At 63.6% G+C, this 26,378-nt stretch overlaps 3 protein-coding genes across 3 annotated transcripts; 2 read left to right on the top strand and 1 right to left on the bottom strand.

Annotated features, from left to right (window-relative positions):
* Positions 1-706: 706 nt before the first annotated feature.
* On the bottom strand, positions 707-4,793 carry EIF1AD (eukaryotic translation initiation factor 1A domain containing). The gene is made up of 6 exons (XM_080364691.1): positions 4,745-4,793; positions 4,543-4,636; positions 3,278-3,386; positions 2,552-2,660; positions 2,375-2,419; positions 707-1,003 (listed from the first exon to the last, which is right to left on the bottom strand). The coding sequence occupies exons 2-6, from the start codon at positions 4,627-4,629 to the stop codon at positions 787-789; spliced, it is 567 nt and encodes a 188-aa protein (XP_080220817.1). The 5' UTR covers positions 4,630-4,636; positions 4,745-4,793; the 3' UTR covers positions 707-786.
* A 485-nt stretch (positions 4,794-5,278) lies between these two features.
* On the top strand, positions 5,279-20,551 carry SF3B2 (splicing factor 3b subunit 2). The gene is made up of 20 exons (XM_080364680.1): positions 5,279-5,422; positions 6,071-6,117; positions 7,259-7,315; positions 7,852-7,905; positions 8,610-8,900; positions 9,224-9,329; positions 9,588-9,672; positions 10,178-10,373; positions 10,899-11,036; positions 11,773-11,853; positions 12,432-12,659; positions 13,839-13,988; positions 14,559-14,648; positions 15,071-15,178; positions 15,703-15,810; positions 16,332-16,474; positions 17,637-17,738; positions 18,308-18,407; positions 19,117-19,302; positions 20,330-20,551. The coding sequence occupies exons 1-20, from the start codon at positions 5,281-5,283 to the stop codon at positions 20,399-20,401; spliced, it is 2,484 nt and encodes an 827-aa protein (XP_080220806.1). The 5' UTR covers positions 5,279-5,280; the 3' UTR covers positions 20,402-20,551.
* A 908-nt stretch (positions 20,552-21,459) lies between these two features.
* On the top strand, positions 21,460-26,175 carry LOC308052620 (phosphofurin acidic cluster sorting protein 1-like; the record flags this gene model as incomplete). Its single annotated transcript, XM_080364678.1, has 4 exons — positions 21,460-21,644; positions 23,628-23,715; positions 25,855-25,944; positions 26,037-26,175. Coding segments are annotated over 4 exons (502 nt in total), but the record flags the coding sequence as incomplete, so codon positions are not given.
* Positions 26,176-26,378: the final 203 nt, after the last annotated feature.

Raw genomic sequence — 26,378 nt, 5'->3', positions numbered from 1 at the left:
GGATGGGGGGGACAGTGTCCCCCAATGTCCCCAATGGGCACAGGAATGGGGGGACAGTGTCCCCCAGTGTCCCCAATGGGCACAGGATGGGGGGGACAGTGTCCCTCAATGTCCCCAATGGGCACAGGATGGGGGGACAGCGTCCCCAATGGGCACAGGAATGGGGGGACAGTGTCCCCCAATGTCCCCAATAGGCACCGGAATGGGGGGGACAGTGTCCCCAATGGGCACAGGAATGGGGGGACAGTGTCCCCCAATGTCCCCAATAGGCACAGGAATGGGGGGGACAGTGTCCCCAATGGGCACAGGATGGGGGGACAGTGTCCCCCAGTGACCCCAATGGGCACAGGATGGGGGGACAGTGTCCCCAATGGGCACAAGAATGAGGGGACAGTGCCCCCAATGGGCTCAGGAATGGGGGGACAGTGTCCCCAAGTGTCCCCAATGGGCGCAGGAATGGGGGGACAGTGTCCCCAAATGCCACCAAGTGTCCCCAATGGGCACAACAATGGGGAGGACAGTGTCCCCAGTAGGCACAGGATGGGGGGACAGTGTCCCCCAATGTCCCCAATGGGCACAGAATGGGGGGACAGTGTCCCCAATAGGCACAGGAATGGGGGGACAGTGTCCCCAATGGGCGCAGGATGGGGGTGTCACAGTGTCCCCAAGTGTCCCCACAAGGCCACAGAAGCCACCGCGTGTCCCCAAAGCCACCGGGAGCCCTTTATTGGGGACGCGTCCCCATCATTGTCCCCATGTCCCCATGTCCGTGTCCCCGTGTCCGTGTCACCGCGTGTCCCTCGGGGCCGTGTCCCCCGTGTCCTTATTGTCACGCGTGTCCTCGGTGTCACCTGCGTCCTCGGTGTCCCCCGTGTCCCTGTCGGTGTCACTGGTGTCACTGGTGTCCCCATCGGTGTCACTGGTGTCCCCATTGATGTCCCCATGGTTGGTGTTGACGAACAGCCCATCGGTCCCATTGTCACCGTCGTTGTCCCCGGGGGGGCTGCATTGGGGACAATGTTGGGGGGGGACATGTGGGGGTCACAAGGACACATGGGGGGGGACACCCCAGTTATCCTCCTAATTATTGACCCCTAATTATTCCCCCCCATTTATTACCCCCCCACACTTATTGTTCCCATTGATCCCCCCCCATTTATTGACCCTCATTTACTGCATTAATTGACCCCAATTTACCCCCCCCAATAATTGACCTCAATTCACCCCCCCAATAATTGACCCCCATTTACCCCATTAATTGACCCCTATTAATTGATCCTCATTTATCCCCCCCCATTATCCCCCCCATTGATCCCCGTTAATTGACCCCCATTTATCCACCCCCACTTTATCCTCCCCATTAATCCCCCCATTAATTGACCTCCATTAACCCCCCCATTATTGACCCCATTTATTCCCCCATTTATTGACCTCTATTAATTCCCCCCATTAATTGACCCTCATTAACTGATCCCTATTGACCCCCCATTTATTCCCCCCCATTAGCTCTCCCATTAATTGACCCCCACTCCCCCCCCATTAATTGACCCCCATTCCCCCCCATTTATTCCCCCCCATTTATTGACCCCTATTAATTCCCCCCATTAATTGACCCCCATTTATCCCTCTCCATTAGCCCCCCCATTTGTTCCCCCCCATTAATTGACCCCCCATTAACTCCCTCCATTTACCCCCCCAATAACCCCCCCATTTATTGACCCTCATTTACTCCCCCACTAATTGACCCCCATTTATCCCCCCCCATTTATTCCCCCCATTAATTGACCCCCATTTATTCCCCTCATTTATTGACCCCCCATTAACTCCCTCCATTTACCCCCCAATACACCCCCCCATTAACCCCCCCATTTATTCTCCCCCATTAACCCCCCCATTTATTCCCCCCCATTAACTGACCACCATTAACCCCCCCCACTAATTGACCCCCATTTATCCCCTATTAACTCCTTCCATTTACTCCCCCAATATACCCCCCCATTAACCCCCCCATTTATTGACCCCCATTTACTCCCCCACTAATTGACCCCCATTTACTCCCCCCCCATTTATTCCCCCCATTTATTAACCCCCATTAACTCCCTCTATTTACCCCCCAATACACCCCCCCCTTAATCCCCTCATTTATTCCCCCTCATTAATCCCCCCATTAATTGATCCCCATTAACCCCCCCATTTATTGACCCCCATTTATCCCCCCCCCATTTATTCCCCCAATTAACTGACCTCCATTTATTCCCCTCATTTATTGACCCCCCATTTAGCCCCCCAATATACCCCCCCATTAACCCCCCCATTTATTCCCCCCCATTAACCCCCCCAATTTACTGCCCCCCATTCCCCCCCATTGACTCACCGGGGGGGCCCTTTGTCTCTGCCGGGGGGGTCAAACGCCTCAGGCCTGTGTATGTGGGGACCCCCAGTCACCCCAAATTGGGGGGGGGGGGGGTCCCGGGGGGGCTGATTTGCCCCCGGGGGGGGTGTTTTTGGGGGGGGGGGGGCCCAGGGGGGCTGTTTTGGGGGGGTCTCTCACCACAGGCCCTGGCGCTGCAGGGAGCGCACGTGGGGGGGCAGCAGCACCAGGGACATCTCGGCCTTGACCTTGACCCCCTCGGGGATGGGGTCGACCAGCAGGAAGTCACCTGGGGGGGGGGGGGGGATAAAGGTCATTGGGGGTCATGGGAGGGGTCATCTGAGGTCATTGGGGGGGGTCGGAGGGGGCATCTGGGGTCATTGGGGGGGTCACGTGGGAGGGGACAGGGGGGTCATAGGGGGGTCACCTGGGGTCATATGGGTCAGTGGGGTCATAAGGGGGGTCAGGGGGGTCATCTGGGGTCAGTGGGGGGGTCAGGGGGTCATTGGGGGGGTCATAGGAGGGGTCATCTGGGGTGTCACCTGGGGACATGGGGGGGTCAGTGGGCAGGGGGTCAGGAGGTCATAGGGTGGGTCACCTGGGGTCATTGGGGGGGTCAGGGGGTCACCTGGGGTCATGGGGCGGGGGGGTGTCAGAGGGTCACAGGAGGGGTCACAGGGGGGTCACCTGGGGTCATGGGGGGGTCAGTGGGGGGGGGTCAGGGGGTCTCAGGGGTCACTGGAGCGGACAGGGATGACAAGGTGGGTGACACGGGGTCATTGTCACTGTCACTGTCACCTCCATTGATCCAGACGTGTTCTGAATGGGGGGGGGAGGGGATGGGGGGACAAGGGGAGTGACGTGGGGACACGGAGGTGTCAGTGTCATTGTCACCGTCACCGTCACCTCTCTTGATCCAGACGTGTTTGCGGAAGCGGGGGGGCATGCTGACCAGGAACCGCGTCCCCTCCGGCGTCTCCACCTCGTGCAGGTTGTTCCCCGGGGTCCCCAAAACCTGCGGGAGGGGACATTGGGGGGACATCAAGGGACGTTGGGGACATCGGGGACATTGGGGACATGGGGGGGCAGAGACATGAGGGGAAATCAACGTCACAGACACCCCAATGTCCCCGTGTCCCCCACACGTCCCCATGTGCCGCATCCCCCAATGTCCCCCCATCATCCCCGTGTCCCACATCCCCCAATGTCCCCATGTCCCCCCAATATCCCCCTTGTCCCCGGATCCCCCCAAATATCCCCCTGTCCCCCCAGTGTCCACATGTCCCCTCATTATCCCCATATCCCCCCAAATATCCCCACGTCCCCCCAGTGTCCCCATGTCCCCCCATATCCCCCTCTGTCTCCCCTATATCCCCATTGTCCCCCAATATCCCCCTTGTCCCCAGATCCCCCCAAATATCCTCATGTCCCCCCAATGTCCCATGTCCCCTCTGTCTCCCCTACATCCCCATTGTCCCCCAATATCCCCCTTGTCCCCAGATCCCCCCAAATATCCCCATGTCCCCCTGTCCCCCCAATATCTCCATGTCCCCTTCGCCCTCCCATGTCCCTCTTGTCCCCATATCCCCTCCCAATGTCTCCCTGTCCCCCGCAATGTCCCCATCTCCCCATATCCCCATATCCCCCCAATGACCCCCATGTCCCTCAACGTCCCCATATCCCCCCCATGTCCCCATATCCCCCCCATGTCCCCCCCTAATGTCCCCGTCTCCCCGTATCCCCCCAATGTCCCCATATCCCTCAATGTCCCCCATATCCTCCCATATCCCCCAATGACCCCATATCCCCATATCCCCCAATGTCCCCATATCCCCTAATGTCCCCATATCCCCCCATGTCCCCATATCCCCATATCCCCCAATGTCCCCATATCCCCCCAATGTCCCCATATCCCCCAATGTCCCCCATGTCCCCCCCAATGTCCCCATATCCCCCCGATGTCCCCCATGTCCCTCAATGTCCTCATATCCCCCCTTGTCCCCATATCCCCCCCATGTCCCCATATCCCCCCCATGTCCCCATATCCCCCCCATATCCCCCCATGTCCCCCATATCCCCCCAATGTCTCCATGTCCCCCATCCCCCCAATATCCCCATATCCCCCCCAGGTCCCCCATGTCCCCCTGCCCCCCCGTGTCCGCCTGTCGCACCCTGACGATGGTCTGTCTGTCCGCGGGCCGCACGCGCTCCTCCAGCAGCTCGCGCACCACGTGCTTCCGCTTGGTGGCGCGCGACATCGCGGGGCTGGTAGAGGGGGGAGGGGGGGCAATGAGGGACCCAGGCGTCCGGGGACACCCCCCCCCCCCAATCAAACCCGGGGGGGGGGACCCAGGCGTTCGAGCCGCCGCTCACCTCGCTCCGGTACTTCCGAGTTGCGTCACTTCCGGAGGAAAGGCGGTGGGGGGGTGGGGCGTGGGGGGAGGACACGCCCCCAAGGGCAGGGAAAGGGGCGGGACCTATGAGGAGAACACGCCCACAGAGGGCGGGGACTAATAGTAGAACACGCCCCTCTGGAGGCGGGACCGCCCATTGGGGCGGGGTGAGATGGAGGGGCGGGGCTTCCCCGTGGCAGAGGGCGCCGAGTGGGCGTGGCTATGCAAATTAGGTATCGGGTCCCAGAGCTAAATATGCAAATTAACGAGGCAAAAAAGGGGGCGGTGCCGAGTGCCGATTGGCCGCCGCTGATTGGCCTTTCACGGGGCGCAGTCCCCGCCTCTCCTTCTGGTGAAGCGGGCGTTGATTGGCTGCTCGCCCTCCCCTCGCTGATTGGACGGTCGGGAGTACAATCCCCGCCTCCCGGCTGAGGAACCCAGGGCGTTGATTGGCGGCTCGCTGGTTGTCCCGGTCTCTGATTGGTCGGCGGGCTCCCGCGCGGTGGCAGGGGCAAGATGGCGGAGCGAGCGGAGGCGGTGGCGGCCGGAGCGGGGCCGGGAACGGGCCCGGCGGGGCCGGGGGAGCTGTCCCCGTACTCGGGCTGGGCCCCGGCCGAGCTGCAGGCAACACTGGCCGGGATCGGAGCCCCCGCGCAGGGTGGGGGACGCGGGGAGGCGGGAGCGGGAACGCGGGGCCTGGGGGGGGGGGGATGTGAGGGAATGGGGTGGTTGGGGGGGGGAATGTGAGGGAACCGAGGGGTTCTGAGGGAATTTGGGGGACATGGGGGGTTCTGGGGGACCCTGAGGAGACTTTAGGGGTCATGGGGGGTCCTGGGGGGAATTTGAGTGACATTGGGGGTTCTGGGGGAATTTGAGGGACATGGGGGGTTCTGGGGGACCCTGAGGGGAATTTGGGGGGTCTGGGGGGAATTTGGGGGACATGGGGGGTTCTGGGGGACCCTGAGGGGAATTTGGGGGGTCTGGGGAGAATTTGGGGGACATGGGGGGTTCTGGGGGACCCTGAGGGGAATTTGGGGGTCATGGGGGGAATTTGGGGGGACTTTGGGAGACATTGAGGGTCTGGGGGACCCTGAGGGGAATTTGGGGGTCATAGGGGGATTTGGGGGGGAATTTGGGGGATATGGGGGGATTCTGGGGGAATTTGAGTGACATTGGGGGTCCTGGGGGGAGTTTGGGGGACATGGGGGGGTCTGAGGGAGTTTGGGGGATTCAGGTGGTAATTGGGGGGTTTTGGGGGGGTTGGATCAGAATTTGGGGCTCCCTGACCCCCCCATTTCCCCCCCAGGGTCTCGGGAGGAGCTGCTGGAGCGGCTGCAGAACTACACGCTGCAGGTGGGGGGGACGGTGTCCCCAATGTCACCGCTCTTGTCACTTGGGGGGGCTCAGTGTCCCCAGACCCCCCCTTAGGGGTGTCCCCAAATCCCCTGGGGGGTCTCCAATGTTGCCCCCTTGGGGTGTCTCAGTGTCCCCAGGAGGGTCCCCAATGTCCCCAAAGCCCCTGGGAGTGTCCCCAGTGTCCCCCCTTTTGGGCTCCTTGGGATGTCCCCAAGTGCCAGTGTCCCCAGGGGGGTCCCCAATGTCCCCAAAGCCCCTGGGGGTGTCCCCAGTGTCCCCCCTCTTGGGCTCCTTGGGGTGTCCCCAAGTCCCAGTGTCCCCAGGAGGGTCCCCAATGTCCCCAAAGCCCCTGGGGGTGTCCCCAGTGTCCCCCTTCTTGGGCTCCTTGGGGTGTCCCCAAGTGCCAGTGTCCCCAGGAGGGTCCCCAATGTCCCCAAAGCCCCTGGGGGTGTCCCCAGTGCCCTCCCTCTTGGGCTCCTTGGGGTGTCCCCAAGTGCCAGTGTCCCCAGGGGGGTCCCCAATGTCCCCAAAGCCCCTGGGGGTGTCCCCAGTGCCCTCCCTCTTGGGCTCCTTGGGGTGTCCCCAAGTGCCAGTGTCCCCAGGAGGGTCCCCAATGTCCCCAAAGCACCTGGGGGTGTCCCCAGTGTCCCCCCTCTTGGGCTCCTTGGGGTGTCCCCAAGTGCCAGTGTCCCCAGGGGGGTCCCCAATGTCCCCAAAGCTCCTGGAGGTGTCCCCAGTCTCCCCCTTCTTGGTCTCCTTGGGGTCATCCCCAAGTCCCAGTGTCCCCAGGGGGGGTCCCCAATGTCCCCAAAGCCCCTGGGGATGTCCTGAGTGTCCCCTCCTTGGGCCCCTTTGTGTGTGTCCCCACATCCCAATGTCCTCAAAGCCCCTGGGGGGGTCTCCAATGTCCCCCTCTTGGTCTCCTTGGGGTGTCCTCAAGTCCCAGTGTCCCCAGGGGGGTCCCCAATGTCCCCAGAGCCCCTTGGGGGGAGTCCCCAATGTCCCGTGTCCCCCCCCTTGGTGTCCTTGGGGTGTCCCCAAGTCCCAGTGTCCCCAAAGCCCCTGGGGGGTTTCAGTGTCCCCCCAAGTCCCCAGTGTCCCCAGGGGGGTCCCCAATGTCACTTTGTCACCCCCCCAGACCGGGATCGTGTTGAGTCGCCCTGTGCTGCGCCCTGAGGACGGGGACAAGGGACAGGTGGGAGGTTTGGGGGCTGGGGGGGGTCCCAATTTTGGGGTGGGGGGCTCATTGGGTGCTATGAGGGGGTCCCGGTTTTAGGGGAGGGAGGGTCACTGGGTGCTCTTTGGGGGTCCCAGTTTTACGGGGGGTCACTGGGTGCTCTGGGGGGGGCCCTGAGCCCCGAAACCCCCCAGGTCCCCCTACAGCACCCAGTGGGTCCCCCCCCACCCTGCTGGGTCCGAGCTATGGGGTGGGGGTGGGGGTTGGGGTGGGGGGGTTGGAGGATCAAATCGGGGAGATTAAGAGGTTCTGGGGGAGGGTCCACAGAGGTCTATTTGGGGGGGGGATCTGGGGGGCACCCGAGAGTCTATTTGAGGGGGTCTGTGGGGGCACCCATGGGTGGGGGATCACCCAGGGGGATTCAATTTGGGGGGATCATGGGGTTCTTGTGGGGTTGGGGGGCACCCATGGGTGCTGGTGGGGCTCTGTGGGTGCTGGGGGGCACCCATGGGTGCTGGGGGGTGCTCAGTGTCCTTGTATCCCCCCCGTCTCAGGCACCATTTGGGGACAAGAGCAAAGAGCAGGAGCTGCTGGAGCAGCAGAAACGGGTGAGGGGACATGGGGACAATGGCGTTGTCACCCCCCCATCTCTGTCACCCCCCCTGTCATTGTCCCCTCCGTGTCACCCACATTCCCCCCTACATTTCCAGTGTCCCCATGTCTGTCTCCGTGTCTTTCTGTGACCCCAGTGTCTTTATGTCTTTCCATATCCCAGATGTCCCCAATGTCCTTGTGTCTCTATGTCACCCATATCACTGGTCCCCTCGTGTCCCCCAACGTCCCCTCGTGTCCCCCAACGTCCCCCAATGTCCCCCTGTCCCCATGTCTCTCCCTGTGTCCTTCTGTGACCCCCAACGTCCCCCTATGTTCCTCTGTTCTCATGTCTGTCCCTGTGTCCTTCTGTGACCCCAGTGTTTCTGTGTGTTTCCATATCCCAGATGTCCCCAATGTCGTTGTGTCTCTATGTCACCCATATCACTGGTGTCCCCTCGTGTCCCCCAACGTCCCCTCGTGTCCCCCAATGTCCCCCAGTCCCCATGTCTGTCCCCGTGTTCTTCTCTGACCCCCAATGTCCCCCTGTGTGCCCCTGTCCCCATGTCTGTCCCCGTGTCCTTCTGTGACCCCAGTGTCCCCATGTCTTTCTATATCCCAGATGTTCCCAATGTCGTTGTGTTTCTATGTCACCCATATCACTGGTCCCCTCGTGTCCCCCAATGTCCACCTGTCCCCTGATGTCCCCGTGTCCCTCCAGGCGGCCGTTCTGCTGGAGCAGGAGCGCCAACAGGAACTGGCCAAACTGGCCCCCCCGCTGGCCCGCCCCCCCCCCGAGGGAGCACCCATGGGTGCCCGTGCCGCCCTGCCCCCCCGCGGTGAGTCACCTCCACCCCCCCCCATGCCCTTTGTTGCCCCCCTGGTGACATTTGTCTCTAACTGTCGCCTTGCGTCTTCCCCCACAGGCAGCACCCCCATGGGTGCCCCCCCACCCATGGGTGCCCCCCGGCCCCGCGGGCCCCCACCACCCCCCGGCGAGGAGAACAGAGAGGTGGGTGCTGCCGGACGCCTGGGTCCCTTTTGTGGGGGGGGTCCCAAACCCCTGGGTTCTCTTTTGGGGGGGGTCTCCCAGATGCTTGCATCCCATTGTGGGGGAGTTAGGTGACCCCCGGATGCCTGGGTCCCTCCTGGACGCCTGGGTCCCTTTTGTGGGGGGGGGTCCCAAACCCCTGGGTTCTCTTTTGGGGGGGGTCTTCCAGATGGTTGCATCCTTTTGTGGGGGAGTTAGGTGACCCCCGGACGCCTGGGTCCACCCCCGGACGCCTGGGTCCCTCCCGGACGCCTGGGTCCCTCCCTTACCCCCTGTCCCCGCAGGGTGAGGAGGGGGGGGGCGGCCCCCGCATCCCTCAGGCCCTGGAGAAGATTCTGCAGCTCAAGGAGAGTCGGCAAGAGGAGCTGGTCAGCGGCCCCCCCGCCCCCGGTGAGCACAGCACCCATGGGTGCTCCTGGGGTGGGGGGGCAGCACCCCGACACCCCCCCCCCAAGTCCCTTGTCCCCAAAGCTGGTCATCTTGATCCCCTCCCGGACTCCTGGGTCCCCTCCCAGACTCCTGGGTCCCCTCCCGGACTCCTGGGTCCCTCCCGAACTCCTGGGTCCCACCCCACCTCCACTGACCCATGGGTGCTCCTGGAGGGGGGTCAGCACCCTGACCCCCCCGATGTCCCCAATGTCCCCACAGCCGATGACGAGATGGAGACGGAGCCGCGAGTGACCGAGAGTGAAGACGAGACGGGGGGGGCCAAGAAAGAGGTGGGGACACCAGTGTCACCTCCCCCCCAGTGTCACCTTAGGGTGTCCCCAATGTGTCCCCAACCCTCCCCAATGTCACCCAAGGTTCGAGGGCGTCTTATTGTCTCCCCAATATCTCTATAATGTCTCTTTGTTCCCCCCCCGCCAGTGTTACCTCACAGGGTCCCCAAACTGTCCCCAAGACCCCCCCAATGTCACATCATGTCCCCAAACTGTCCCCAAGACCCCCCCAGTGTCACCCCAATGCATCCCCAAGTCGGGGGGGGGTCTGTCTGTCCCCCTAATGTCCCCATAACATCCCCTTGTCCCCCCCCAGTGTCACCTTAGGGTGTCCCCAAAGTGTCCCCACTGTCACCCGTGGGTGGGGGTCCCATTGTCCCCATAATGTCCCCATAACGTCCCCTTGTGCCCCCCCCAGTGTCACCTTAGGGTGTCCCCAAAGTGTCCCCACTGTCACCCATGGGTGGGGGTCCCATTGTCCCCATAACGTCCCCATAACGTCCCTTGTCCCCCCCCCAGCGAACCCGCAAGCGCCGCAACCGCAAGAAGAAGAAGAAGCCGCAGCGGGGGAGGGGCCGCCCCTCCCCCCCCCCCCACCCCGACCCCCACCCAGGGGGACCCCGACCCCGCCCCGGAGATCGAATACATCACCGAGGAGCCCCAAATTTTCGACCCCAATTTTGTCTTTTTTAAGAGGATTTTCGAGGCTTTTAAGGTAAATTAAGGGGGGAAGGGGCACCCATGGGTGGGGGAGGTTTACCCATAGGTGCTGTTGGGGGGTTGCACCCCCAAAAACGGTCTCGAAGTGTCACCCCCAGCTCACAAATTGTCCATTTTAAGGTGATTTTGGTCATATTTGGGTTGGTGGCACTTGGGGTGGGGGGCACCCATGGGTGCTGGGGAGGGGGGGGATGACAACACCCTGGGGTGACCCCAAGTGTCACCCCCCCAGGTGACAAATTGTCCATTTTTGGGGCAATTTGGAGTGAATTTATTTAAGGTGATGCCCATGGGGAGGGGGGGCACCCATGGGTGGGGGGGGGCACCCATGGGTGCTGGGGATGGGAGTAACAACACCCTGGGGTGACCCCAAGTGTCACCCGTGGGTCTCAAATTGTCCATTTTAAGGCAATTTGGGTCACTTTGGGGGTGATATTCGGGGTGGTGGCACCCAAGGGGTAGCACCCATGGGTGGGGGGGGATGGCAACACCCATGGGTGTCACCCCCCCCCCCCCCCAGTTGACAGACGAGGTGAAGAAGGACAAGGAGAAGGAGCCGGACAAAGGGGACAGACCCGAAAGTGCCACCGTCCCCAAGAAGAAGGGACAGGACGAGGGACAACGGGGCAGCGGGGAGGAGAGTGACGAGGACGAGCAGGTGACAATGGGGACACTGGGGGGACATGGGGACACTGGGGGGACACTGGGGATGTGGGGGGACATTGATGGACACTGGGGGGACATGGGGACACTGGGGGACATGGGGACATTTGGGGGACATGGGGATGTGGGGGGACATTGATGGACACTGGGGGGACATGGGGACACTGGGGGGACATGGGGACATTTGGGGGACATGGGGATGTGGGGGGACATTGATGGACACTGGGGGGACATGGGGACACTGGGGGGACATGGGGACATTTGGGGGACATGGGGATGTGGGGGGACATTGATGGACACTAGGGGGACATGGGGACATTTGGGGGACACTGGGGATGTGGGGGGACATTGATGGGCAGTGGGGACATGGGGACACTGGGGGGACAAGGGGACAATAGAGACATGGGGGAGCATCATGGGGACACTGGGGGACAGGAGGACTCTGGGCATACCAGGGGGACATCGGGGGACGTCATGGGGACATTGGGGACACCGGGGGCATCATGGGGATGTGGGGGGACACTGGGGACGTCATGGGGACATCATGGGGATACTGGGACATCGTGGGGACATAAGAGATGGGGGACAATGGGGATATGGGGCTATTGGGGGACACTGGGGACATCACGGGGACACTGGGGACATTGGGGGTCACTGGGGATATGGGGACACAGGGGACAGGGGGGTGGCATCCCCGTGTCCCCCCTGGTGTCACCACATTGTCCCCACAGGAGAAGAAGCCCGAGGTCCCCAAACTGTCCAAGAAGAAGCTGCGGCGCATGAACCGCTTCACGGTGGCCGAGCTCAAGCAGGTGACACCGCGGGGACATCACGGGGACGTGTCCCTGTCGCCATCACTGTCCCTCTGTCTTCTGAGAGTGTGGGTGGGGACATCGGTGTCACCCTGGGGACCCCAAGGTTCCCCTTAAGACCCAACTGGGGCCACCAGTGTCCCCTTGTGGTGGCCCAAACCCAACAAGAAACCTTCTTGGGGACACCAGTGTCACCTTGTGGTGACCCAGACCCAACCATGAACCTCCTTGGGGCCACCAGTGTCCCCTTGTGGTGGCCCAAACCCAACCATGAACCTCCTTGGGGCCACCAGTGTCCCCTTGTGGTGGCCCAAACCCAACCATGAACCTCCTTGGGGCCACCAGCGTCCCCTTCTGGTGGCCTGAACCCAACTATGAACCTCCTTGGGGCCACCAGTGTCACCTTGCGTTGGCCTTTACCCAACAAAGAACCTTCTTTGGGCCACCAGTGTCACCTTGTGGTGGCCTAAACCCAACCATGAACCTCCTTGGGGCCACCAGCGTCCCCTTCTGGTGGCCCAACCCCAAAGCTCCCCGCGGCCACCTCGTCACCTCCCCTGTCCCTCTTGTCCCCGCAGCTGGTGGCCCGTCCGGACGTGGTGGAGATGCACGACGTGACGGCTCAGGACCCCAAGTTGCTGGTGCACCTCAAGGCCACCAGGAACAGCGTCCCCGTGCCGCGCCACTGGTGCTTCAAGCGCAAGTACCTGCAGGGCAAGCGCGGCATCGAGAAACCGCCCTTCGAGCTGCCCGACTTCATCAAGAGAACCGGCATCCAGGAGATGCGCGAGGCCCTGCAGGAGAAGGTGGCCGTGGGCGCCGCGTCACCGCCGGGGGGACGCTGGGGACGGGAGCGGGGGGTCGGTTGGGGCCTTGGGGACATCGTGGTTGGGTATTGGGGTCTTTAGGAACATTGTGGTTGGTCATCAAGGGGTTTGGGAAAGTTGTGGTTGGTCATCAAGGGCTTTGGGAACGTTGTGGTTGGACATCGAGGGCTTTGGGGACATCGTGGTTGGACATCAAGGGCTTTGGGGTCGTCATGGTTGGACATCGAGGGCTTTGGGGACATCGTGGTTGGACATCGAGGGTTTGGGGACATCGTAGTTGGACATCGAGGGTTTGGGGACATTGTGGCTGGACATTAAGGGCTTTGGGGTCATTGTGATTGGACATCGAGGGTTTGGGGACATTGTGGTTGGGTATCGGGGTCTTTGGGGACATCGTGGTTGGACATCGAGGGCTTTGGGGACATCGTGGTTGGACATCGAGGGCTTTGGGGACATTATGGTTGGACATGAAGGGCTTTGGGGTCGTCGTGGTTGGACATCGAGGGCTTTGGGGACATCGTGGTTGGTCATCAGTGGTTTTGGGGACATGATGGTTGGTCATCGAGGGCTTTGGGGACATTGTGGTTGGACATTTGGGGCCTTGGGGACATTGTGGTTGTGTATCGGGGTCTTTGGGGTCATCATGGTTGGTCATCAAGGGCTTTGGGGTCATCATAGTTGGACAAAAAGGCTTTGGGGACATTGTGGTTGGTCATCAGGGACTTTGAGGTTGTTGTGATTGGTCATCAAGGGCCTTGGGGACACCATGGTTGAACGTTTGGGGTCTTGGGGACATTGTGGTTGGGTATCGAGGTCTTTGGGGTCATTGTGATTGGTTATCAAGGGGTTTGGGGACATTGTGGTTGGGGCTTTGGGGACATTGTGGTTGGGGCTTTGGGGACATTGTGGTTGGTTGTCAAGGGCTTTGGGGACATTGTGGTTGGAGCTTTGGGGACATTGTGGTTGGTCATCAAGGGCTTTGGGGACATTGTAGTTGGAGCTTTGGGGACATTGTGGTTGGTCATCAAGGGCTTTGGGGACACCGTGGTTGGGTATCAATGGCTTTGGGGACACTGGGGCTGTCCCGTGGGGTCATGATGTCCCACGTGGTGTCCGATTTGTCCCCATCGTGTCCCCCCCGATGTCCCCGACCCCCAGGAGGAGCAGAAGACCCTCAAGTCCAAGATGCGGGAGAAGGTCCGGCCCAAGTTGGGCAAGATCGACATCGATTACCAGAAGCTGCACGACGCCTTCTTCAAATGGCAGAGCAAACCCCGCCTCACCATCCACGGGGACCTCTACTACGAGGTGGGTGCCCCCCACCCATGGGTGCCACCCCCCCCACCCATGGGTGCCCCCCCAGACCTTTGGGTGCACCCCAAGAACCTCCTGAGATCCCTCAACCCAAGGTCATGATGGGAAAGTGTCACCTTGGGGTGTCCCATCCCACCCTCGCCACCCAGTTAAGAAGCTGACATGACCGTTGGGTGTACCCCACCCTTGGGTGCCCCCCCAGCACTCATGGGTGCCCCCAAGAACCTCCTGAGATCCCTCAACCCAAAGTCATGATGGGAAAATGTCACCTTGGGGTGTCCCATCCCCAGCACCCAACTGGGACCCTGCGCCCTTCTGGGTGTCCCCCCCCTCCCTTGGGTGCCCCCCAGCACCCATGGGTGCCCCCTAGACCTGTGGGTGCCCCCTAAGAACCTCCTGAGATCCCTCAACCCAAAGTCATGATGGGAAAGCGTCACCTTGGGGTGTCTCATCCCCAGCACCCACTGGGACCCTGTGCCCTTCTGGGTGTCCCCTCCACCCTTGGGTGCCCCCCCAGCACCCATGGGTGCCCCAGGTGACCCCCCCCCCGTCCCTTGTCCCCAGGGGAAGGAGTTTGAGACGCGGTTGAAGGAGAAGAAACCGGGAGACCTGTCGGACGAGCTGCGGATCGCCCTGGGGATGCCTGTGGGGCCGGTGGGTGCTGGGGGGCACCCATGGGTGCTGGGGGGGGGGGGTATGGGGGTGTCACATCGCCCTGGGGATGCCCATGGGGCCGGTGGGTGCTGGGGGGCACCCATGGGTGCTGGGGGGGAATATGGGGGTGTCATACAGCCATGGGGTGGGTGGGTGCTGGGGGCACCCATGGGTGCCATGGGGTACATGGGGGTGTCACATCACCCTGAGGATGTTGGTGGGTGCTGGGAGCACCCATGGGTGCTGTCCCCCCCCCAAGAATGCACACAAGGTGCCCCCCCCATGGCTGATGGGGGAGGGCACCCCTGGGTTTTTGGGGAGGTCTCTGGGAGGTTATGGGTGCTGTGTAGAGCACCTTTGGGTGTTGGGGGTGGTTATGGGTGCTGGGGGGGGACACCCATGGGTGCTGTCCCCCCCCCCAGAATGCGCACAAGGTGCCCCCCCCGTGGCTGATCGCCATGCAGCGCTATGGGCCCCCCCCCTCCTACCCCAACCTCAAGATCCCGGGGCTCAACTCGCCCATCCCGGAGGTGAGGAGCACCCATGGGTGCTGGGGGCTCTGGGGAGTCACCCATGGGTGCTGGGGGTTGATGGGGATGTAGGGGGTTATGGGTGCCGGGGGGCTTTGGGGATATTTGGGGGAGTCAGGGTGCTGGGGGCACCCATGGGTGCTGGGGGGCGGGGGGTTGATGGGGACATAGGGGGTTATGGGTGCTGGGGGGGCTTTGGGGATATTTTGGGTATTTGGGGGAGTCAGGGTGCTGGGGGCACCCATGGGTGCTGGGGATGCCATGGAGGGTGGGGGGTTATGGGGGTTTGGGTGCTGGGGGCACCTATGGGTGCTGGGGGGTGGAGGTGATGGATGCTGGGGGTGGGGGTGATGGGGGGAGCGATGGGTGCTGGGGGGTGGGGTGGGGGTTTATGGGTGTTGGGGGGGGGCTTTGGGGATATTTGTGGGTGTTTGTGGGGTCAGAGTGCTGGGGCGCACCCATGGGTGCTGGGGTGGATTGGGGGGGGGTGAGTGCCCCTCCCCCACCCCCGCCCCTCCCCCCAGGGCTGCTCGTTCGGGTACCACGCGGGGGGGTGGGGAAAACCCCCCGTGGACGAGACGGGGAAACCGCTCTACGGAGACGTGTTCGGCACCAACGCCGCCGAGTTCCAGGTACCCCCCAGCACCCATGGGTGCCCCCCAGCACCCTTGGGTGCTCCCTAGCACCCTCACTCCTCCCACAGCACCCTGACCCTCCCCAGCACCCATGGGTGCCCCCCAGCACCCTGTCCCTCCCACAGCACCCACTGGCCCCATGGCGATATGACACTTCCATATGTCCCTCCCCAGCACCCACGGGTGCCCCCCAGCACCCTGACCCTCCCACAGCACCCATGGGTGCCACACAGCCCCCACTGGCCCCTTGGTGATATGACACTTCCATGTGTCCCTCCCTAGCACCCATGGGTGCCCCACAGCACCCTGACCCCTCCCTAGCACCCATGGGTGCCCCCCAGCACCCTGACCCCCCCCAGACCAAGAAGGAGGAGCAGGAGATCACCCAACACCCATATCACCTACATCTCCCTCTTGGGCACCCATATCCCCCCACCCACTACCTATAGACCTCCCCAGAGCCCCCCCAGCACCCATGGGTGCCCCCAGCACCCTGACCCCCACCCTGTGTCACCCAGACCAAGGAGGAGGAGGAGGAGATCGACCGGACGCCCTGGGGGGAGCTGGAGCCATCGGACGAGGAGTCGTCGGAGGAGGAAGAGGAGGAGGAGAGCGACGAAGAGAAACCCGACGAGACCGGCTTCATCACCCCGGCCGACAGGTGGGTGCTCCAGCACCCATGGGTGCTCCCCGGCACCCTGACCCCCACCCAGACCCCAAAAATACTGCCCAGACCCCCCTGTGTCCCTCATCGCCCTCATAAGGTTCTGGGTGCTGGTGGGGACCCCAACATGGGGCTTCATCACCCCCAATGACACGTTGGGTGCCCCAGCACCCATGGGTGCTCCCCGGCACCCTGACCCCCACCCAGACCCCAGAACTACCCCTCAGACCCCCCTGTGTCCCCCATCCCCTTCCTGGGGTTCTGGGTGCTGGTGGGGACCCCAACATGGGGCTTCATCACCCCCAATGACACGTTGGGTGCCCCAGCACCCATGGGTGCTCCCCACCACCCTGACCCCCACCCAGACCCCAAAAATACTCCCCAGACCCCCCTGTGTCCCCCATCGCCCTCATGGGGTTCTGGGTGCTGGTGGGGACCCCAACATGGGGCTTCATCACCCCCAATGACACGTTGGGTGCCCCAGCACCCATGGGTGCTCCCCACCACCCTGACCCCCACCCAACACCTCCTGAACCCCCCCCGACCCCCCTGTGTCCCCCATCTCCCTCATGGCGTTCTGGGTGCTGGTGGGGACCCCAACGTGGGGTTTCATCACCCTATCACCCCCAGCACCCATGGGTGCCCCCATCACCCTGTCCCCCCCAGCACCCATGGGTGCTCCCCAGCACCCTGACCCCCACCCTGCCCCCTCAGCGGTCTGATCACCCCGGGGGGGTTCTCATCGGTGCCCATGGGGATGGAGACCCCTGGAAGTGGGGGTTCCCCCCTTCTCAGCACCCATGGGTGCCCCCCCAGCACCCATGGGTGCCCCAGCACCCTGACCCCCACCCTGCCCCCCCAGCGGTCTGATCACCCCGGGGGGGTTCTCATCGGTGCCCATGGGGATGGAGACCCCTGGAAATGGGGGGTTCCCCCCTTCTCAGCACCCATGGGTGCCCCCCCAGCACCCATGGGTGCCCCAGCACCCTGACCCCCACCCTGCCCCCGCAGCGGTCTGATCACCCCGGGGGGGTTCTCATCGGTGCCCATGGGGATGGAGACCCCTGGAAATGGGGGTTCCCCCCTTCTCAGCACCCATGGGTGCCCCCCCAGCACCCATGGGTGCCCCAGCACCCTGACCCCCACCCTGCCCCCGCAGCGGTCTGATCACCCCGGGAGGGTTCTCGTCGGTGCCCGCGGGGATGGAGACCCCCGAACTCATCGAGCTGAGGAAGAAGAAGATCGAGGAGGCCATGGATGGGTGGGTGGGGGCACCCATGGGTGCTGGGGGGGGGGGTTGGGGTGGGTGCTGAGGGGCACCCATGGGTGCTGGGGTGGGTTCTGGTTTCGACATTTGAGGTGTTTGGGGTGGTTTGTGTGCTGCAGTGGATTCTGGGTTCTAGGGGGGAGGACATTTGGGGTCTTTGAGGGTGCTGAGGGGCACCCATGGGTGCTGGGGGGGAGGGCTGTGGGTGCTGAGGGGCTTTTGGGGTGCTTTGTTGGGGGGGGGATTGATGGTTCCAGGGCGGCACCCATGGGTGCTGGAGGGGCTGTGGGTGCTGGGGGTGTTTTGAGTGCTGGGGGGGGAGTGTGGGTGCCGGGTGGGTGCTGGGGGGCACCCATGGGTGCTGGGGTGGGTTCTGGTTTCTGGGGGGGACATTTGGGGTCTTTGGGGTGGTGTGGGTACCGGGTGGGTGCTGGGGGCACCCATGGGTGCTAGGGTGGGTTCTGGTTTCTGGGGGGGACATTTGGGGTCTTTGGGGTGGTGTGGGTACCGGGTGGGTGCTGGGGGCACCCATGGGTGCTGAGGGTCCCCTGTGCCCCCTGCAGCAGCGAGACCCCTCAGCTGTTCACCGTGGTCCCCGAGAAGCGAACGGCCACTGTGGGCGGGGCCATGATGGGCTCCACCCACATCTACGACATGTCAGCGGTGGGTCCCCCCCCCTCCAGCACCCATGGGTGCTCCGGAACCCCCCCCCCACCCCTGTTTGTCACCCCTATCGCCCCCCACCCCTGTTTGTCACCCTCCAAATCCCCCTGAGTCCCCCTCCACCCCTGTGTGTCCCCAGCAGCACCCATGGGGTGGCCACACTATAGGGTGACCCAGCAGCACCCATGGGTGCCCCTGTCCCCTCTCGCACGTTTTGGGGCGCAAGGGGCCGGTCCCCAAGGTGCAGGGGTGGAGGTGTCCCAAGAGTTTGGGTGTCCCTGTCCCCAGGGTTTGGGTGACTCTGTCATTGGGTGATGTGACCCAGCAGCACCCATGGGTGCCTCCACCAGCACCCATGGGTGCCCCTGTTCCCTGTCACAGGTTTTGGGGCGCAAGGGGCCGGTCCCCGAGGCGCAGGGGGTGGAGGTGGTGCTGGGGTTGGGGTGACTCTGTCCCCAAGGTTTGGGTGTCCGTGTCCCCAGGGTTTGGGTGTCCCACCCATGGGGTGTCTCCACCAGCACCCATGGGTGCCCCTGTTGTCTGTCGCAGGTTTTGGGGCGCAAGGGGCCGGTCCCCGAGGCGCAGGGGGTGGAGGTGGCGCTGGGTTGGGGTGTCCCTGTAATGAGATGTCCCTGTCCCCAGGGTTTGGGTGTCCCACCCATGGCGTGTTTCCAGCAGCACCCATGGGTGCCCCTGTTGTCTGTCGCAGGTTTTGGGGCGCAAGGGGCCGGTCCCCGAGGCGCAGGGGGTGGAGGTGGCGCTGGCCCCCGAGGAGCTGGAGCTGGACCCGTCGGCCATGACGCAGAAGTACGAGGAGCACGTGCGCGAGCAGCAGGCGCAGGTGGAGAAGGAGGACTTCAGCGACATGGTGGCCGAGCACGCCGCCAAGCAGAAGGTGGGGACGTCACCCCTGTCACCTCTGTCACCCTGGGTGTCCCCCGGGTGTCCCCCGGGTGTCCCCTGCCCGCCACATGTGGCCCTGGTGTCACCCATCCATCCCCATGCATCCCCATCCATCTCCATCTATCCTATCAGTCCCTGCTCATCCCCATCGTGTCTCCATCGTGTCCCCATCGTGTCCCATCTGTCCCTGCTCATCCCCACCCAGCCCATCGTGTCCCCATCTGTCCCCCGGGTGTCCCCCGGGTGTCCCCTGCCCGCCACATGTGGCCCTGGTGTCACCCATCCATCCCCATCCATCCCCATCCATCCCCATCCATCCCCATCCATCCCCATCCATCCCCATCCATCCCCATCCATCCCCATCCATCCCCATCCATCCCCATCCATCCCATCTGTCCCTGCTCCTCCCCACCCATCCCATCGTGTCCCCATCGTGTCCCCATCGTGTCCCCATCGTGTCCCCATCGTGTCCCATCTGTCTCTGGTCGTCCCCATCGTGTCCCCATCGTGTCCCCATCGTGTCCCATCTGTCTCTGGTCGTCCCCATCGTGTCCCCATCGTGTCCCCATCGTGTCCCCATCGTGTCCCCATCGTGTCCCATCTGTCCCTGCTCATCCCCATTGTGTCCCCATCGTGTCCCCATCGTGTCCCATCTGTCCCTGCTCATCCCCATCGTGTCCCCATCGTGTCCCCATCGTGTCCCCATCGTGTCTCATCCATCCCATCTGTCCCTGCTCCTCCCCACCCATCTCATTGTGTCCCCTGAATGTCCCCTGTCTCCAACACTGTCCCTTGTCCCCGAGTGTCCCCCGAGTGTCCCCCGAGTGTCCCCCGAGTGTCCCTGAGTGTCCCCTGTCCCTGACACTGTCCCGTGTCCCCTGAGTGTCCCCTGAGTGTCCCTGAGTGTCCCTTGTCCCCCGAGTGTCCCCCGAGTGTCCCCTGAGTGTCCCCTGTCCCCGACACTGTCCCTTGTCCCCCGAGTGTCCCCAAGTGTCCCTGAGTGTCCCGTGTCCCCGCAGCAGAAGAAGCGCAAGGCTCAGCCCCAGGACGCCCGGGGGGGCGGCAAGAAATACAAGGAGTTCAAGTTCTAGCGCGGGGTCAAGGTCAAGGTCGCCGATTGTCACCCGTCCCCTCGTGTCCCCTCCTGTCCCCTCCCCCTCCCCGCCGCACCCGGGGCCGCGGGTTGGGGACATCGCGGTGTCACCCTCCCTGTCCCCCTTGTTTTGTAAATAAAAGCTGGTGTCCCCACCACCCCCTCCCCCCCCCGGCTCTGCTCTGTGTCCTCAAGTGTCCCCAAGTGTCCCCATGGCCCAGCAGTGATGCTGGATCGGTGTCCCCATGTCCCCAGGTGTCCCCAGGATGTGTCCCAAGGGTGAGGCTGGATTGATGTCACCCTGTCCCCAAGGTCCCCATGTCCCAGGACATGTCCCCACTGTCCTAGTGTCCCCATGTCCCCAAGGTCCCCATGTCCCAAGATGTGTCCCCAAGGTCCCCATGTCCCAGGACGTGTCCCCAGGGTCGCCATGTCCTGGTGTCCCCATGTCCCCAAGATCCCCATGTCCCAGAATGTGTCCCCAGGGTCCCCATGTCCTGGTGTCCCCAAGGTCCCCATGTCCCAGGATGTGTCCCCATGTCCCAGGACGTGTCCTCAGGGTCCCCATGTCCCAGGATGTGTCCCCAGGGTCCCCAATGCCCTGGTGTCCCCATGTCCCCAGGGTCCCCAATGTCCTGGTGTCCCCATCCACGTCCCCGTGTCCCCTCGTCCCCCGCTCCCGTTATTCCCGCCAGCGCCGCTCTCCCGGCCCCTCCCCATGTGGGCGTGGCCAATTCCTCCCCCACCCAATCATCGCCCGCGAAGCAGCTGGTGGGCGTGTCCCCCGCAGGCGGGTGGGCGCGGCCACGCCCCGCGCGGGGGCGTAGTGGGCGGAGCTTCCCCTTCCGCAGCGCTGCCGCGGGGGTGGGCGCGGCCAAGGGGGCGCAACCACCAACCAATGAGAACTCAAGCAGCGGTTCGCCGCATCCAATGAGGCAGCGGGGGCGGAGCCGTTCGCCAAGGGGCTCAACCAGCAACCAATGAGGACTCAAGCAGCGGGGCGCGCCAGCCAATGAGGCGGCGGGGGCGTGGCCGGCCGCCCCGGTAGCGGCGGCGATGGCGGAACGCGGAGCCCCCCGCGTTCCCTCCGCTCCGGGCCCCCCGGGCCCCCCAACCCCGGCCGGGCCCCCCGGGGTGTCCCCCCCGCTCCCCGGAGCCCCCGGGCCCCCCGGCCGCCCGGTGCAGATGAACCTGTACGCGACATGGGAGGTGGACCGGAGCTCGCCCAGCTGCGTGCCCAGGTGAGCGGGACCCCCCCGAGACCCCCCCGGGACCCCCCCCCGGGACTCCCCCCAGGACCCCCTCCCGGGATCACCGGGACCCCCCCCCCCGGGAACGCTGCGGGGGAATTGGGGGGGGGGGCACCGGGGACATCCCCCCCCCCGCCCCGTATCGTGGTGACACCCCCGTGTTCTGCCCCCCCCTCAACTGCCCCAAGGATCCCCCCGTTCCCATGGTGACCCCCGGGCACCCCCCAATTGGTGCCCCCCCCCCCATGGTGACCCCCCCCCCGCCACGGTGCCCCCAGCACGGTGCACCCCCATTGATCCCCACACGGTGCCCCCCCCATAGTGCCCCCCTATGACCCCCCCCGGTGACCCCCCCCCCCGATGACCATCATCCGGTGACCCCCCCCCATGGTGCCCCCCCCATAGTGCCCCCATGACCCCCTTAGTGCCCCCTCCCATAACCCCCCTATGACCCCGCCCATGGTGCCCCCACCCATAACCCCCGGTGACCCCCCGACTCGGTGACCCCCCCCCCCGGTGACCCCCCCCATGGTGCCCCCCCCATAACCCCCCTATGACCCCCCCCATGGTGCCCCCCCATGGTGCCCCCCATGACCCCCTTAGTGCCCCCTCCCATAACCCCCCGGTGCCCCCCCCCATGGTGCCCCCCCCCCATAGTGCCCCATATGACCCCCTTAGTGCCCCCTCCCATAACCCCCCTATAACTCCCCCTTAGTGGCCCCCAGGATCCCTCTCCCATGACACCCCCCCCCGGTGACCCCCCCCCGGTGACCCCTCCGTGCCTCCTCCCATAACCCCCTATGACCCCCCCATAGTGCCCCCCCCAGGACCCCCCCCTCCCATGATGCCCCCCTGGTGACTCCCCCTCGATGACCCCCCCCTGGTGACCCCACCTCGTGCCCCCGGTGACCCCCTCCCTGGTGACGACCCCCCCGGTGACCCCCCCATGCCTCTTCCCATAACCCCCCTATGACCCCCCCATAGTGCCCCCCCAGGACCCCCCCTCCCCCCGGTGACCCCCCCAACCGGTGACCCCCCGTGCCCCCTCCCATAACCCCCCTATGACCCATGACTCCCCCCCATGACGCCCCCCCGGTGACCCCCCCCGTCCCGTCCCCCCCGGTGAACCCCCCCGATGACCCCCACCCCGATCACGACCCCCCCGATGACCCCCACCCCGATGACGACCCCCCCCGGTGACCCCCCCGTGCCCCCTCCCATAACCCCCCTATGACCCCCCCCATGACTCCCCCCCATGACGCCCCCATGGTGACCCCCCCCAACCCGGTGACCCCCCCCGATGACCCCCATGCCCCCTCCCATAACCCCCCTATGACCCCCCCATAGTGCCCCCCCAGGACACCCCCCCCCCCCCGGTGACCGCACCCCGGTGACCCCCCCCGGTGACCCCCCTGTGCCCCCTCCCATAACCCCCCTATGACCCCCCCATGACGCCCCCCTAGTGACCCCCCCCATCCCCCCCCAACCCGGTGACCCCCCCCGATGACCCCCGTGCCCCCTCCCATAACCCCCCTATGACCCCCCCATGCCCCCCCCCTATGACGCCCCCCCGGTGACCCCCCCATAAATCCCCGGTGACCCCCCCCTGGTGACCATCCCCTGGTGATCCCCCCCCCATGGTACCCCCCCCCATAGTGCCCCCCATGACCCCCCCCATGACCCCCTTAGTGCCCCCTCCCATAACCCCCCTATGACCCCCCCCATGACCCCCTTAGTGCCCCCTCCCATAACCCCCCTATGCCCCCCCCCATGGTGCCCCCCCCATAGTGCCCCCTATGACCCCCCCCATGACCCCCTTAGTGCCCCCTCCCATAACCCCCCTATGCCCCCCCCATGGTGCCCCCTCCCATGGTGCCCCTCCCATAACCCCACCATGATCCCCCCGGTGACCCCCCCCCCCCCCGGTGACCCCCCCCCCGGTGCCCCCCCCCATGACCCCCCCGTGCCCCCCAGGCTGTTCACGCTGCGGCTGCAGCGGCTGCTGCTGGTGCGGGGGGGGGGGAAGGACCTGGGATCCGTCGTCATCGCCGTGAAACTGCAGGTGGGGGGGGCACGGGGGACACGGGGGGGGGGGACAAGGGACACGGGGGGGGGGGGGACACAAGGGACATGGAGGGGGATATGGGGATGTGGGGGGGGGACATAGTGGGGGGGATATGGGGGGACACAGGGACCCCATGGGGGGGGGCATTTGGGGGGAGGGGTATGGGGGGGGACACAGGAGGTGGTGGGGGGGGCACAGGGGACATGGGGGGCTAATTAATTATTCTCCCCCAAACTATTACCACCCCAAGTTATTTATCTCTCTCAATTATTTGTTGTCCCCCCCCCAATGGTTTATTACCCCCCCAAATTATTTATTTCCCTCTAATTATTTATTACCCCCCAAGTTATTTATTACCCCCCCCATTAATTATTTACCCCCCATGTTATTTATCCCCCCCAATTAATTATTTTCCCCCAATTAATCATCTTCCCCCAAATTAATTATTACCCCCCCAAGCTATTTACCCCCCCCAGTGATTTACCCCCCCCAAGTCATTTACCCCCCCCAAATCATTTACCCCCCCAAGTCATTTGCCCCCCCCCAAGTCATTTACCCCCCGCAAGCTATTTAGCCCCCCCTAAGTGATTTACCCCCCCAAGTGATTTAACTCCCCCCAAGTCATTTACTCCCCCAAGTCATTTGCCCCCCCCAAGCCATTTACCCCCCCCAAGCCATTTACCCCCTCAAGCTATTTACCCCCCCAAGCCATTTACCCCCCCCAAGCTATTTACCCCCCCAAACTATTTGCCCCCCCCAAGACATTTGCCCCCTCCAAGTCATTTGCCCCCCCCAAGTCATTTACCCCCCCAAGTCATTTACCCCCCCAAGCTATTTACCTCCCCCAAGCCATTTACCCCCCCCAAGCTATTTACCCCCCCAAGCCATTTACCCCCCCAAGCTATTTACCCCCCAAGCCATTTACCCCCCCAAGCTATTTACCCCCCCCAAACTATTTGCCCCCCCAAGACATTTGCCCCCCCCAAGCCATTTACCCCCCCCAAGCTATTTATCCCCCCCAAGCTATTTACCCCCCCAAACTATTTACTCCCCCCAAGTCATTTGCCCCCCCCAAGTCATTTACCCCCCCAAGCTATTTACCCCCCCAAGCTATTTACCCCCCCAAGCTATTTACCTCCCCCAAACTATTTACCCCCCAAGCTATTTACCCCCCCAAGCCATTTACCCCCCCCAAGCTATTTACCCCCCCAAGCTATTTGCCCCCCCCAAGCCATTTACCCCCCCAAGCTATTTACCCCCCCAAGCTATTTACCCCCCCCAAACTATTTGCCCCCCCCAAGTCATTTGCCCCCTCCAAGTCATTTACCCCCCCAAGTCATTTACCCCCCCAAGTCATTTGCCCCCCCAAGTCATTTACCCCCCCAAGCTATTTACCCCCCCAAGCTATTTACCCCCCCAAGCTATTTACCCCCCCAAGCTATTTACCTCCCCCAAACTATTTACCCCCCCCAAGCTATTTGCCCCCCCCAAGCCATTTACCCCCCCCAAGCTATTTATCCCCCCCAAGCTATTTACCCCCCCAAACTATTTACTCCCCCAAGTCATTTGCCCCCCCCAAGTCATTTACCCCCCCAAGCTATTTACCCCCCCCAAGCTATTTACCCCCCAAGCTATTTACCCCCCCAAGCTATTTACCTCCCCCAAACTATTTACCCCCCCAAGCTATTTGCCCCCCCAAGCCATTTACCCCCCCCAAGCTATTTACCCCCCCAAGCTATTTGCCCCCCCCAAGCCATTTACCCCCCCAAGCTATTTACCCCCCCAAGCTATTTACCCCCCCAAGCCATTTACCCCCCCAAGCTATTTACCTCCCCCAAACTATTTACTCCCCCCAAGTCATTTGCCCCCCCCAAGCCATTTACCCCCCCCAAGCCATTTACCCCCCCAAGCTATTTACCCCCCCAAACTATTTACCCCCTCCAAGCTATTTACCCCTGCCAAGCTATTTACCCCCCCCAAGCTATTTACCCCTCCTAAGTCATTTACCCCCCCAAGTCATTTACCCCTCCTAAGTCATTTACCCCCCCAAGTCATTTACCCCCCCAAGTCATTTACCCCCCCAAGTCATTTGCCCCCCCCTAAGTCATTTACCCCCCCCAATAACTCCCCCCCCAGGGCTCCAAGCGCGTCCTGCGCTCCAACGAGATCGCGCTGCCCCCCTGCGCCGCCCCCGAGGCCGAGCTGCACCTCACCTTCTCCCTGCAGGTACCGGCACCCATGGGTGCCCCCCACCCAGACCCCCCCCCCAGCACCCATTGGGGTGTGTGCCCCCCCATTAACCCTTTGCCCCCCCCCAGTACCCCCATTTCCTGAAGCGCGACGCCAACCGGCTGCAGGTGATGCTGCAGCGGCGCAAGCGCTACAAGAGCCGCGCCATGCTGGGCTACAAGACGCTGGCCGTGGGGCTCATCAACATGGCCGAGGTGGCACCCATGGGTGCGGGGGGGTCCCGGGGGGGCGGGGGAGGCACCCTGGGGGGCGCTGGGGTTCGTTAATGGGGGTTAAAGTGGGTGCTGGGGGATTGGGGTGACTTGGCGTTTGGGGGTCAGGGTGTTCTATTGGGGGTTTGGGGGGGTCCCATGGGTGCTGGGGGGTCAGGGTGGGGGTCAGGGTGCTGGGGGGGTGGGGTGGGGGGTGGG

This window comes from Nesoenas mayeri (genome assembly GCF_963082525.1).
Source record: "Nesoenas mayeri genome assembly, contig: SCAFFOLD_102, whole genome shotgun sequence".
Classification (NCBI taxonomy): Eukaryota; Metazoa; Chordata; class Aves; order Columbiformes; family Columbidae; genus Nesoenas; species Nesoenas mayeri.
The sequence above is the reverse complement of the archived record's forward strand: the minus strand, read 5'-3'. Positions and strand labels throughout refer to the sequence as shown.